General features: G+C 46.1%; 1 protein-coding gene and 2 long non-coding RNA genes across 7 annotated transcripts in view; 1 reads left to right on the forward strand and 2 right to left on the reverse strand.

The window, feature by feature from the left end:
* Window positions 1-13,203, reverse strand: part of LOC146507558 (uncharacterized) — a 401,529-nt gene that overhangs the window by 308,141 nt on the left and 80,185 nt on the right. The window lies entirely within an intron of this gene.
* The window catches only part of znrf2b (zinc and ring finger 2b), a 105,255-nt gene that overhangs the window by 35,671 nt on the left and 56,381 nt on the right, over window positions 1-13,203 (forward strand). The window contains exons 3-6 of one of the 5 annotated variants that reach the window (XR_014876751.1): window positions 8,413-8,518; window positions 11,482-11,555; window positions 11,857-11,941; window positions 12,053-12,618. Coding sequence is in view for 2 of the 5 variants with exons in the window: in XM_085176765.1 (XP_085032891.1) it covers window positions 8,413-8,518; window positions 11,482-11,539 (164 nt within the window). In the remaining 3 variants the exon portion in view is untranslated. Of the gene's footprint in view, window positions 1-1,337; window positions 7,573-8,412; window positions 8,689-11,481; window positions 11,556-11,856; window positions 12,619-13,203 lie in introns of those variants that run through there. The other 4 variants (XM_085176765.1, XR_014876753.1, XR_014876752.1 and 1 more) reach the window with 4 other exon arrangements.
* LOC146507564 (uncharacterized) lies at window positions 8,295-11,497 on the reverse strand. The gene is made up of 2 exons (XR_014876770.1): window positions 8,782-11,497; window positions 8,295-8,730 (listed from the first exon to the last, which is right to left on the reverse strand). It is a non-coding gene; the product is annotated as an uncharacterized LOC146507564 (long non-coding RNA).

The raw sequence follows: 13,203 nt of genomic DNA on the forward strand, positions 1-13,203 counted from the left end.
CGTGGAATTACCAAAAATAGAGAGGACATAGCCGAACATATGAAACAGGGAAGTACCGCCGTGTAATCCAATTATTTCAACAAAGTAACTGTATTCTAAATACCACCTTTTTAAACGGTAACTGTAACGTAATACAGTTACTCATATTTTGTATTTTAAATACGTAACAGCGGTACATGTATTCCGTTACTCCCCAACACTGTTAATCAGGATGTGGATTTAAATGGTAAATGGACTGGTTCTTGTGTAGCACTTTTCTACTCTATCTGAGCACTCAAAGTGCTTTACACAACCCGTTCATTCACCCAATCACACCCATTCACACAAGCAGTTTTCTAAGTTTGTAGTGCTTTCTAACTAACTAACATTCATATACACATTCACACGAGCAACCTGGGGTTAGTATCTTGCCCAAGGATATTTGGCATGCAGACTGGAGCAGACTAGGGCTGTGTCCCAATTCAGGGTCTGCACGCTTGGAGTACACGCACTACGCGCACTACGTACGGTGCGTACTATAAGTACGAGAAGTACGGAAGTGAGAGGCTCGTGAAATGGGACAGTCTAGCCTTCGTCACGCTGTTCAGGTTGCCTAGAAACCATGATACTAACCGCGAGACACATTACATACAGCTTTGTTTGACATAAATGAAGGAGAAAAATGTTTTGTTGGTCATTCATTTCTGTCATGACATCACTTTGATCAGTTGAGTATCTGAGGCTGAGACCACAGGACTGTAAAACATGATTGTTGGGCTTCATTTCTGTACTGAACAGTTATTTAAGATTAGTTAGTAAATAACAAATAGTTAATGTTGTTCATGAGACTAAAGTCATCTCACTGTGGTAATGTAAGGCTCCATTGTGTGTTGATTTTCACTTTGTTACAGTAACAATACCATAGAATTTCTGTGGCTACTTTATTCATGAACATTAGCTTGTGTATTATCCAACCCTTTGAAAAGTTATACTTTCCACATCACTGATTATGGAAGGGTCTCCTTTGGTTCCACTGACTTTTGCCGTTAAAAATCCATGCCCTCCATTTTTACCCCTCAGGCAGTAAAGACTGTATTGTCGTCACCCCACCGGCATGAACAAGTTTGTAATGACGATAACCTGAGGCCACGTAGGATTTTCACATTTATACCTTTGGTGTATCTGAGCAGCCACCAGTATTTCTGTGAATCGGTGGAGATACTTGAGATGTTTAGGTGGACTTGGGAAAAAATGGAACACATGCTTGTTGGTGTTGTCTGCAGTTGTCCATATCCTCATATAAAGAATACATTTTTGACTGGTTATATGACTTATACCCGCCTCTCGCCCTACGATAGCTGGGATAGGATCCCGCCCCCTGTCGAAGACGATGGATGGATACGACTTCTATCGTATGCTGTTGATGAGCACGAGAGAACCAGCAGAGAGAAAAAGAAGATTAAAAATCCAGCGTGACGAGCAGGTGGACATCGTTTTAATAGAGAAACCGTTCTGATAATTGAAAGGATTTTGATCATCAGATATAAGCAGGAAGTCAGCTGTTCTGTGATCTGCCGCCCTGGCTGCATGCATGTGCATCGTGGTCGTGAGCAAGTCTGTCCCACCCCTAACGCCTAAGTGTAGTGAGAGCAGCAGGGATCTGTTTTATAAAAGCATTCTTCTTACACACAACAAAAGCTCATCTCGTACTCGTTTCACAGCATGGATGACCCACTTTCATTTCCTGATTCAGGATCTTGACAGTAGTGACGTTTAACATGCATCAAGCGCAGTGAGCAGCATCTCTGGTGTGTTCATGCCATGTCTTTGTTTGACGAAGGCCTGTTTCTCACTTCTTCTTGAACACATTTCAGCTCATACCAACACTGCTCGGTGTTTCCCTTTCAGCTGAGTGCTTTCAGGCCAAGTTGAGTTCCTCTTTGAGTAAGCCCACTTCCTGTTCAGCTGGGACTGATTCCTCTCTGTCTTCCTGTCTCTCAGTCATGTGATGGTCCCTGTCTGAGCAGACTGATGCAATATGGAGAACACTGTCAGCTAATGAAGGAATGCAAACACTGAACGCGACTGTCTGTCTTTGTTCCTACAGCCATGCGTCCATGCACCCGTCTTCTTCCATTGATCCAACGTTGGGTTAAAAATGCAGCAGGGTATTCCAGACGATCACTCGCTCTCAGGAAGCGGAGATCTCGAAGCATTCCCAGGCCAGAGAAGATATATAATCTCTCCACTGGGATCTTTTTCCAGTTGAAGGTGCCAGATGGTGATGAAGCTGCGAGGTGATCTACTGGGATAATGTAGTACTGTGAGACGGGGCCTGGTTGTTGCTCACTGGTGGCATCGCCTGGTGCGTTTAGGAGATCGCTGCATAGAGTCATAACAAGCTGCCCTTTAGGTGCTAACATGGCTCTTGCTTTCAGACATGCCTGAGCTTGTCTCGTTGCACCGACTGGGGAAAGTAAATGCATGGTGTTGCTATAGTGATATTATGACATTTTTATACGATGTTAAAATGATCACAGTATGACAGGCACGGTCTAAAGCCTGAGCAGGGAATAGTTAAATTTTGTGACATTACACGTGTATCAAAAAGTAAAGCAAAGCAGCTCTGCTGAGCTTGCCGTGTTTCTTATTAGCCTGTGTGGTTTTGTCTCAGTGATCACAGCCGCTCCCTGCTGTTTGTGGCCTTTCGAGGAAAATAATAAGCTGTTCAGGTCTTTCCACTCTTACCACACACTCACACACAGTCACATGACTGTGAAGATCTGTAATCAGCATGTTTATATTCCTTTCAGTCGTTTGCTGTTGGTCGCTCAAGGACAAGCCTTCATTATGTCACACACACTCACAAACACACACAAGCAGGTGCAGGTAACAACAGTGTAACCATCGAGTCTGTTCTGATGTTGTGAGTGTGTCTTTGTGAAAGCAGCAGCACAGCAGAGACGGAGTAAAGGCGAAGGCCTCGTGTCACTGCACACTGGGTTTGGCCTTGAACTGCTATTTATTTTCACACACATGCACACAGACCTGTGCTCCCTAAACATATGTGGCGCTGCTTCGAGACATGGACGCACAACACAGCAGCTGTTGCATGTTTATAAGATGACAGGTGCGGCTTGGCTGAAGCCGGCGATGCTCCCTTGACCTCGGTCCTGGTTTCTAACCTGCTGTGAGACAGACTGATGACACTGTCAGAGGAAGCGCTCGTAGGCATGGGCCATATGATATTATTCACATCATATACTTCTATCATCATTAGGGATGGGTACCGGTAAACGGTAGTAACCAGACCGAAAAGCAGCGCACATTTCGGTGCTTTTATTTTCCTGAGCTGTGACACACTTTGAATTCTAGCCAATCATTTTACGTTTCCGAGGATAGTAGGCGGGTCCAGGTACGTACGTTCTTTTAGAGCAGAGCTACAGATTAAAAATGTCCAAGGTGAAGCGGTCAAAAGTCTGGCTGTACTTCACAGCAAAAGATGCAAACTCAGCAGCTGCAACAAGTGCTTTAAGCTGATACTGTGATGCTGTCAAAGGAGGTAACACCTCAAATCTGATGAAACACCTGGCGACGCATAGCGTTTTTTTAAAAGCCGAGAAATGCGCCGTATTTGATATCTTGCTGCGAGACCTCACACCGAGCACATCTACTGTGGGTGTGGTGCCTGTTATTGGACCGGAGTTAGCAACATCCCCCAAAAACCCGAAGAGGAGAGTCCTGGCCCCTAGCCCTGCCAGTGTAGCAGAAATGATGAGGATGATGATGCAGCAGCAGCCGTTCTTCTCTGCGTGAGTAGCTTAATGTTGTTCGTGTGTAATTTACGTTGAGTAGGCTAACCACGTTATTACATTAATGCATGTAAGTTGAACTAGCAAACATCATCATAGCTACATGCAGCTGTCTTCTTGTTTGATGGCAGATACTCCCTTCACCCTGGCCAAAAAGGCTAAAATGACCAAAGAAAAAGTGGAAAACAGTTAAACATGAGAGGTTTTTGGACAAAGTTTGTGTTTTTTCCATTGATTAAGCTGCTTCCAGCCAAGAGTGATACCATATATGCCCCATAGCTGCAGAGAAGGCTAACATTGTTATCTTTTTACAAAAAAACAGCTGAACATGAGAGGTTTTTGGACCAATTTTGTGTTCTCCATTCTTTAAGCACCGGTTTGAGCACCGTTTAAGCACCGGCACCGTTTCAAAAGTACTGGTTTGGTACTGGCATCGGATAAAACCTAAACGATACCCATCCCTAATCATCATGTGCTGTTTCATGGCGTAAACACGTCACCCCATTAAGCAGTGGATTGTGCTCACGTGGGTCATGCAGCACAAAGTTATTTAAGTTGTGAAGGTGAAGGCAAATATGTCTGGAAGCGTTACAGACGAAGATTTAAGAGAGCAGCTACTTCCCTGTTTGGGAAATGATTTTGGATATCAACGAGCAGGTACAGAACACTATACGACAGCCTTACCTCAGTCTGACTGTGCACTATATTAACAGCAGCTGTGCGCCTCAAACCGTGAGACCAGCTGCTTTCTCGAGGATCACACATTTTAGATTCGGTAGTGGATTTTATTTTGTAGGAGCCGGTGGTTCGGGCCTCTGACAAGGATGCCTCCTGGGCCAGTTATTCCGGGCAGGTCCCACAGGGAGGAGGCCCCGGGGCAGACCCAGGGCACGCTGGAGAGATGGCCTGGGAACGCCGTGGTGTTCCCCCGGACAAGCTGGAGGAGGTGGCTGGAGAGAGGGAGGTCTGAGCTTCTCTGCTTAGGCTGCTGCCCCCGTGACCCGGTGCGGATAAGCAGAAGAAGATGGATGGATTTTATTTTGTAATACTATTTATGTTTTATGCTGACTTTTTCAATTCAAAGAACAGAGGGAGAATTTTTATTTTTATACTTGAATACACTGCTGAATAAACTATTCCACTAAAAGTTACATGTGCAATATTTAAAGTTTTTATCAAATATTTCCAGGCAGCCTGTTGTGTTTATGCTGTTGAATTAATAACACCCATATCAGCAAATTTATTGTGAGCATCCTCTGAAATATCGTGATGTTGTGTTTGGCACACATCCCTGTCGCTAGCTGCTCGTTCTAAACTCCCGAGAGACAGAAGCTGCAGCTCAGAGGTGCAGTGAGAGCTGCTCTGCTGATCACCTCGTCGTGTCCAAGGCCTTGGATGGATCTGCGTGTTTGATTTGGCACAGATTTTACTCTGCGTGCCCTTCCTCACACAGCTCTCTTGTTTATCTGGGTTTGTGTTTCCTCCCAGTCTCAAACTGGGGATCTTGTGCATGTTAGAGGGGAAAACTATCCTCGGAGGCTAAAGTGTTTTTCCTGTCTTGTTTTAGTTGTTTTGCCCTAATGCTTTTTAATGCATTTAACACTGTGGAGACCCACTCTCTCTAGGAGCCACTCTTGAGTGGCACTAAAGGAACTGCGGTGTGTTCTGTGTCTGCGACGGCTCATGTTTGAGCTCTAGAGATTTCCCCTTGGTAATAGCATGGTGGCTGCCTCCAACCTTTAGATACAGTCTGTGGTTCATCCTAGAGTGCAAACCAATATTAAGACAACAGACAGTTCTGCAGTTAAAGACATGAATGCTGGAGGAGGAAGAGCTGGAAGGAAAGTCTGACTTCTTTGCAAAGGGTAAATATGTCTGCAGTTAGGGCTGGGCCATATCATACTGTTCACGGTAACACCGGTGTAATGTTGGGCAACGATAAGAAAATGAAACATGGCGATAGAATATGGGTAAAACGCGCATGCGCAGTGCCTTTGTTTACATACGCACGTGGTGGAAAAAGCATGGCGGCGAATGAGAAGAGCGAAAGTGGATCTTTGAATGAAACAGACGAACCAGAACTGGTTTGTAAAAATGCTGCAGCTTCACTGGTGTGGAACTGGTTTAGCTTTACTGTCAGATACACAACAAAACACTATTTTTGGTAGCGCATGCTAGCGGGCCGTCGTTATTACCGTGTTGTTTGGAAAATACGACACACTTAAAATCATCCTTTGATCTTTCTGAAAGTCGACAGAGCCCCTTATAATCCCGTGTGCCTTATGTATGAACTCTGGTTGTGTTTACTGACCTCGAAACAATTTTATGTACACGGCGCTCGAAAATCTGTCAAATGTTTTAGTACGACTTTGCTAAGCTACGAAGCCGCACCGCTTGATGGATTGTCGGAGCATTACGGCTATCGTAGGCGGAGCCTCGCGGAGTGATACGTACTGTGCTTCAACATAATATTACCGTATTGTGTGTGTATAACCTCTTTTTAAGTTTTGTGAATATTATACATGGTTATGCTGAGGATATGTCGGCCAGTTTCCACTGGAAATGCCTTTTGGTTAAACTGTCAGACAGGAATTTGCATTTGCACTGTTACATCTTTATATAACTTTAATGCACATAAAAAACAGCTGCTTGTTTAAGTGAAAATACATTGATGGTTTTTTTGCACTAATAAAGTTGTGGAGTTGTAAAGTATTTTGTGTCAATTATATCGTCAGTTATGTCGTTATCGCAAATTTTCAAATGTATAACGTGATAAATATTTTGGGTCACATCGCCCTGCTCTATCAGCAGGTTTTGGGGTCGTGTGCATCACAGTCCCAGGGCCATGGTAACAACAGATCGCTGGTTTTGATTGGACACGGTGTGCAGATTTTGCCCGTCACCTGTAAAGGCCTGGTGGGGTATTAATGTGAGCTCACTGGGTGGAAACCATCTTTGTGAACATCATAACTTAGGACCAAGGTGACGTGGGATTTTCACATTGGAACCATAGTTGCATCTACTAAACGAGTTCAAATATCAGGATGTCCGGCAACTCAAAAAGACATCATCTCATCCTCTAGGATTTTCAGATTGATTCAATAAGTGCATCTGCAGGAGTCTGCGAGGGAGAACTGACAGCTACCAGCATTTTCATTTAGTTTCTCATGCTTTGAGAAACGAGTATGTTTGAGAATTGACAAACATACGTGTGGATGCACAGACAGACAGCGGCCTCACTGACGGGGCAGGACACAGGCCCTCTGCAGCTGAAGCAAACATCATCTGCATGAGTATTACAAACCTCTCACTGACTGGCTGCCCGGCCCAGACTGTCGGCGTGTTAAAGATGCTTTTGCTGGACGCCATGTGCTGCTGCCCATAATAACAGGCTTTTGCAGGCCTATGTGGGTTAATCCACTGTTACATAAGGCCAATCCTAATGACTGTGTGTTTTGCTGCAGGTGATGGGTTTAATGGTGCACATGCTGAGTTCCACTCTAGAGCCGGACCCATGCTATTCATAGCACACACACGATAACCTCGCACACTGTAAGGAGCGCTGAGCAGAGGTGGAGGCTGTCCGGCGGCCTCCTGCCCACAGTACAAACCTGAGTGTGGAAACACTGATGGATAAAGATTTAAATGCTTCTGACAAAGTCGTGCTGCATTCAAGGAAATCTAGAAATTTCAGCTGCTTGAACAGTATGACTTTAGCTCTCTACACATCACGATCATCCAGAACAGCGTGCAACACACATCCTAATCATGTTGCCTCTGATTGCCACCAAAAACCCTTCTCATGTGTTTGCGTATTTCTTGTGCCACTGTCAAGATCTTAAGTTTTAAAGGAATACGTGGAGTGATCTCATGGACGATGCGTTTGTGCGTTATGTAAATCAGGCAACAGGTCATGAAGTCGAGCTCCACGCCGTCCCGGCAGATCAGCTGATCCTCTCCTGCATAAACCTCCCACAGGTTGGGCTTTTTAAGCCGTTTTAGCCTAACAGCAGTTGCTGCCTATCTGCAAGCCACTTTGCAGCCCAGCTCCACCTCTTTCACTGCTGTCAGTAATAATATCATTACCGCTGATGCTGCTGTTCTGTGCTGAGATCTTCTTACAGGGAGGACCAAGGACAGAGCTGCGTTTCCCAAAACACAACGGTCCTGACTGAGATATAAGAGCAGCACCGTGCACATCGAGTAAACACAAACCCTGAATGTGTCCCCACTGTCGTTATCTCTGAACAGTTTTGTCAGGATGACCTTTATTTTTATGTAAATATAATTGTTGAACTGTCAAAATCAGTATGGAGGACGTGTGCGCTGTAATACTAACCTACAGTACAACTGAAACCTGCACGCCGTCTCTGCGTTTACACTCACACAACCACTAATTAAGAAAGATCACATGGTCACTTTGGTTTAAACACACTAGACTTTACTGCAGCTCTGTTTTGCCAACAGAGGCTGTGTGTTGTGTTATGAGTCATCCTATAATCCCAATCGTGTGTGTGTGTGTGTGTGTGTGTGTGTGTGTGTGTGTGTGTGTGTGTGTGTGTGTGTGTGTGTGTGTGTGTGTGTGTGTGTGTGTGTGTGTGTGTGTGTGTGTGTGTTCCAGAGGATGTCCTGCCTCGGGATGCAGGAGAATGTGCCATCTGCCTGGAGGAGCTGCAACAGGGGGACACCATCGCTCGCCTGCCCTGCCTCTGCATCTACCATAAAGGGTTGGAACCTCGTTTGTTTTCCTTTTCATCTCCTAGCACAGTCGTAGCGTAGTGGTCCCAGCTGAGCTGTGGCCTTATGCCGGGCTCACACTGTGCGATTTTTTTCCAGTCGCGCGATTCAGCTCCTGCTCAAACTGCACGATTGACTCGCAGGGGTTAGAAGTTCGTAGGTCACGATGCAGGTCTCACACTATACGACCTGAGTGCTCACACTGTGCGTCCATAAAATGAAGGTTATAACAGAAATTCTGCCTTTCACTCACACAGACACACACCACCATCAACTTTGCTAAATTGCTAATGAAAAACATGATCAGCTGTGATTGAGCAGCAACGTCCATCCAACTATTTTCACGGTTGTTGTGGTCGTGATGATTTGGTGAGGCCACATCGAAAAGGCTCGGATGAGCTTTCCAAAGTTCTACAAGTTGTGCCTCCATCGCTTGTGTCCAGATCACACGCTGCACTGCCGTGCTGCGCCGTCTTTTTCACCGACGTTTACGTGTTTGCGCGTGAGCAGTGTGAGCGGCTGCGGTGACACCCTCACGAGCGATTGATGATCGGGAGCTGGTCATGAGGTGTTAATCGCTTCTCGTTACCCCACGTATACTACACGACGCACGATGAAGGCCAAAATCGGGACGATCACCAAATTGGTCGCACGACTCAAATCGTCTAAAAATGGGCCAAAAATCGCACAGTGTGAGCCCGACATTAGCGACACAGTTCAGTGCCAGGAAGTCTTTTTAAGGAAGTACAAGCTTGCTTCAGCCACGTCACTGTCTGCATTTCCATCACAGTGACGACTTGTGAAGATTAGGCACAGAAATGCTGGGTGAGATGTTCTTATTGATCTTACCGACTCCAGTCTCACACTCATATTTGGCTGCACTGAACAAACCCTCTTCAGTTCCCCCTAAAAGTGTTCCTGTGCTGAGATCAGTCAGAGACGGTGAAACAGAAGAGCGAGCACTCCTAACTTTGGGAGATACCCACTTGATTTGACTGCTGAAGCCTGAGCGAGCTTCAGAGGAGGGATGTGTTTTGCATAGTGGTGTGTGGCTCTTGTCCTCATCATGAAATGAGAGCAGCACGCAGACACGGCTATAACAGAAAGAGGAAGCAGCAGTGTCAGTTTAAACTGATGCAAAATTGAGGTTCAGGGTTAAAAAGAACAGTCATGCTGACGGCGAGGGACGAGTGCTTGAGTCATGCACGCTGTCGTGCTGTCACGTGATTTCACAGAGGGCCAGATTGGGCTTAAAGTGGATTTATTGATATTAGTTTCACTATTTACTGAACTGGCCTGTCAGCTGGTATCAGCTCACTGTTTTAAAATCAACCCCAGACTTTATCATGGCTGCAGTTTTATAGCCACGTGGTAATTTTAGTCCTTTTAATAACTGAATATGAATCTGGCCTTTTCTGGCTGTTGCCCTTTCAGAGATGCTACAAACGTAAAGTTTAGACCAGCAGACACAGACATCGTCTGATATGACGGCACCCACACCACTGAACACTACTTCACCTTTGAGCTTTCATTAGTTTCAGGCAAAGACTGTATTTAAAAGACGGACAAGTCTGACCTATGAATGCTAAAATGCTTTAAAGGCCAGCGATGGGTGACTCCTCCAAGTTTGACCTCAGCAAACACTGACCAGGTGACTTTATGGTCTCAGCTGGTAGTTTGAGGTCAGATTGTAGAAAACATGAGGTTCATTTTGTAAGTACCAGGCTACGTCCACACGTACACGGGTATTTTTGAAAACGGAGATTTTTCGTTTTAAAAAATAATCCCGTCCACACGTAAAGGCAGAAATGAAGGAAAACGCTGCTAGGAACATGCCAAAGCAACAGGTGGCGCTATATTCCTAACCGTGCAGAAATGTTGGCCAATCAGAAGTCTAGAAGCCTCGGTGGGAAAAAGTAAACAAAGCTGGGGCATAGAAGCAGAACCGAGTCGTATGTGTGGAGGGACAGTAACTGTGTGTGTATATGTAAGCATTTAAACACTGCAGAGACAATTAACAGTAACAGTATTGTAGAAATTCATTTCACCGAAACAATAACGTGGCGCACAGTGTGACGTCAAAAAAGGCGCACACCTTTGACGCTGCGTTTTCTCCGTTTTTCTCGTCCACACGTAAACGCAAAAACTGAGTTTTTAAAAATCTCTGTTTTCAGTGACCGAAAACGCCGTTTACGTGTGGACGAAAGGTGCAAACGCATAGAAAAATCTGCGTTTTCAAAAATACCCGAGTACGTGTGGACGTAGCCATAGTCAGAAAGCAGGATAAACCGGGGCGCGCTCATTGGCTAATGAAATGCGAGTGTTGCATCAGCCTTCAAGGCACCAAGAGCAGTGGTGGAAACGGTCAGCCTGAGGTTTTGAGGCTTCACGAACCAACAGCAAGTTTGTTTCAGCTGTTTTTCTTATGAATGCTATCTGTGTTCTTAATGAACTGGCACAGGTGTTCTACATACATTAATACATCAGGATATTATAAGTATGTAAAGCATGTTTTGCTGATAGTTAATAATAATGTTTTGAATTCAGATCATTTGAAGGAGGAAAGTGTTTACCTGCTTTGTTCTTTCATTTTTCGACACATCAGAACCCTGTGGTGCTCTGAACGAGGAAACACGTGTGCTTTCTTTAGCCTGAGTGGGTCAAGTCCAACACAGCCCACTACATGTTCATGTGACGAGACTCCTGCACACCAGCAGGTGTCACCAGACGCAGCTAAATGGACTTCATGAGCTCTACGAGGTTTACTTTATTAATGCCAGAGAAGGTGCACGGTTAAATGTTCCAGTGCTAACAATGCTTTGTACCACACGAACAAGTGAAAGTAGCCGTGGGTGTGGTCAGGTGCATCGTGGCGGAATGACTCGGGCAGCATCGCTCTTCTCACGCTCCACGCTGTCTCACTGACTCCTCCCATTTGTTTTCTCTCCTGCAGCTGTATCGACGAGTGGTTTGAGGTGAACAGGTCCTGTCCTGAGCATCCATCGGATTAAAGCTTTCATTGCACAGGTAAAATCCACATCCACAGACACATCCACAGACACATCCACAGACACAGACACATCCACAGACACAGACACATCCACAGACACATCCACAGACACAGACACATCCACAGACACAGACACATCCACAGACACATCCACATCCACAGACACAGACACAGACACATCCACAGACACAGACACATCCACAGACACATCCACAGACACAGACACATCCACATCCACAGACACAGACACATCCACAGACACAGTAAAGATGGTATTTTTTACATGTCAGCATCTGGTTCTTTTCTGTGTGATTTCAGGAACACGAGACGTCCCCACAGGGATCTGCAAAAACGAAATCCCTGGATTCAGGGACTCTGCTGGACTCTATGACCACTGTGATCAGTTAGCACCCTTCCTCCCACAACCCACCCACCCAATAATGTAGTACCACAGTGTGCCAAATCTCATTTAAGCACTCTTCAGGGATACAAACTTGTGTGTTTTATGTTTAAGTTGCACATCTACACTCAGCATCAGAGTTGACAGACGCCTCCATCGTGTCCTCTCCAGCCCCGACGCTCGGGGCACGACTTCCTGAGAGGGACGTGTTTGTACACCAGTGTGGAGGAGGAGGGCGGAGACTGCTGGCTGACGCGCTCCGACTCGCCCCCTCCTCCGTCAGCATCAGTGTCTCCCAGTGCCTTGTTGTAGCGACGCTCGGCACGCAGGACAGAGGGGAGTCCAGACCACGGCCGAGCCGGCTGTCCTCCACCCAACGCCCTACAACCCCCACCACCACCAGGACCATCTTACCACAACTGCCATTCTACCCGAGCAGGAGAACCAAGCCAGAGCCGGCGCGTCTGCGTCTGCAGCTTCTCGCAGCCGACAGTGCTGCTGCAAAAACGGTGCCAATCAACTGTGAATCCTGTCAAAGACTCATCAGTGCTTTTTAGGCCCCGCCCACACAGTGAAGGTCTTCAGGTACAGGAGCATCACTCACCAGCCTAAACCCACTGCAGCACGTTGCTGCTCCTTCTCTGACACGATAAGTGCTCTGCATGCCAGAACAACGGGACGCAGCAGCATGTGGAAAAATGAGACTAAATTAAAAATCCACCCATCCTGTTTTGATCTGCTTATCCGACTTCAGCCGCGTCCACACGGGGAGCCGTTATTCCCCGTCCGAGTCTCTTCTTTCGAGTTAGCCCACATTCCTGGCTGGAAAAGGCTACAGCCCGACTTTTGGATACGTGGTTAAGAAAATGGTTGGATGGATATTTTAACCCTCTGCTAGTAAAGCTGGAGCTTCACTTTAAGACTCAGCATCACGTTCACCACAGACCAGACTCGTCTTCATCAGGACCTGAAATACTTTGTCCCCACCAGCAGATGTCAGTCTGTAGTTTTCCAGCAAAGCACCAGGATGTTGAGGCGTAACATCCAGGCTGCCGCACACGTGGCTGCGAACGGCTCCAGTGCATGCTGCAGAACCTGCATGCACCTGCAGGCTCGCTTATTCAACACCAGGGTCAACAGAATATGTCTCGACATAAATAACATCTGGTTCCATCATGGACGGGATCTGGTAACGACACAATGTGGGAAAACCTTTCAAGACCTTCAGTTTTTAGCTTTGTGTTCCTTCCTGTAAAAATGAGCTT

Source organism: Neolamprologus multifasciatus, chromosome 11 (genome assembly GCF_963576455.1).
Source record: "Neolamprologus multifasciatus chromosome 11, fNeoMul1.2, whole genome shotgun sequence".
NCBI lineage: Eukaryota > Metazoa > Chordata > Actinopteri > Cichliformes > Cichlidae > Neolamprologus > Neolamprologus multifasciatus.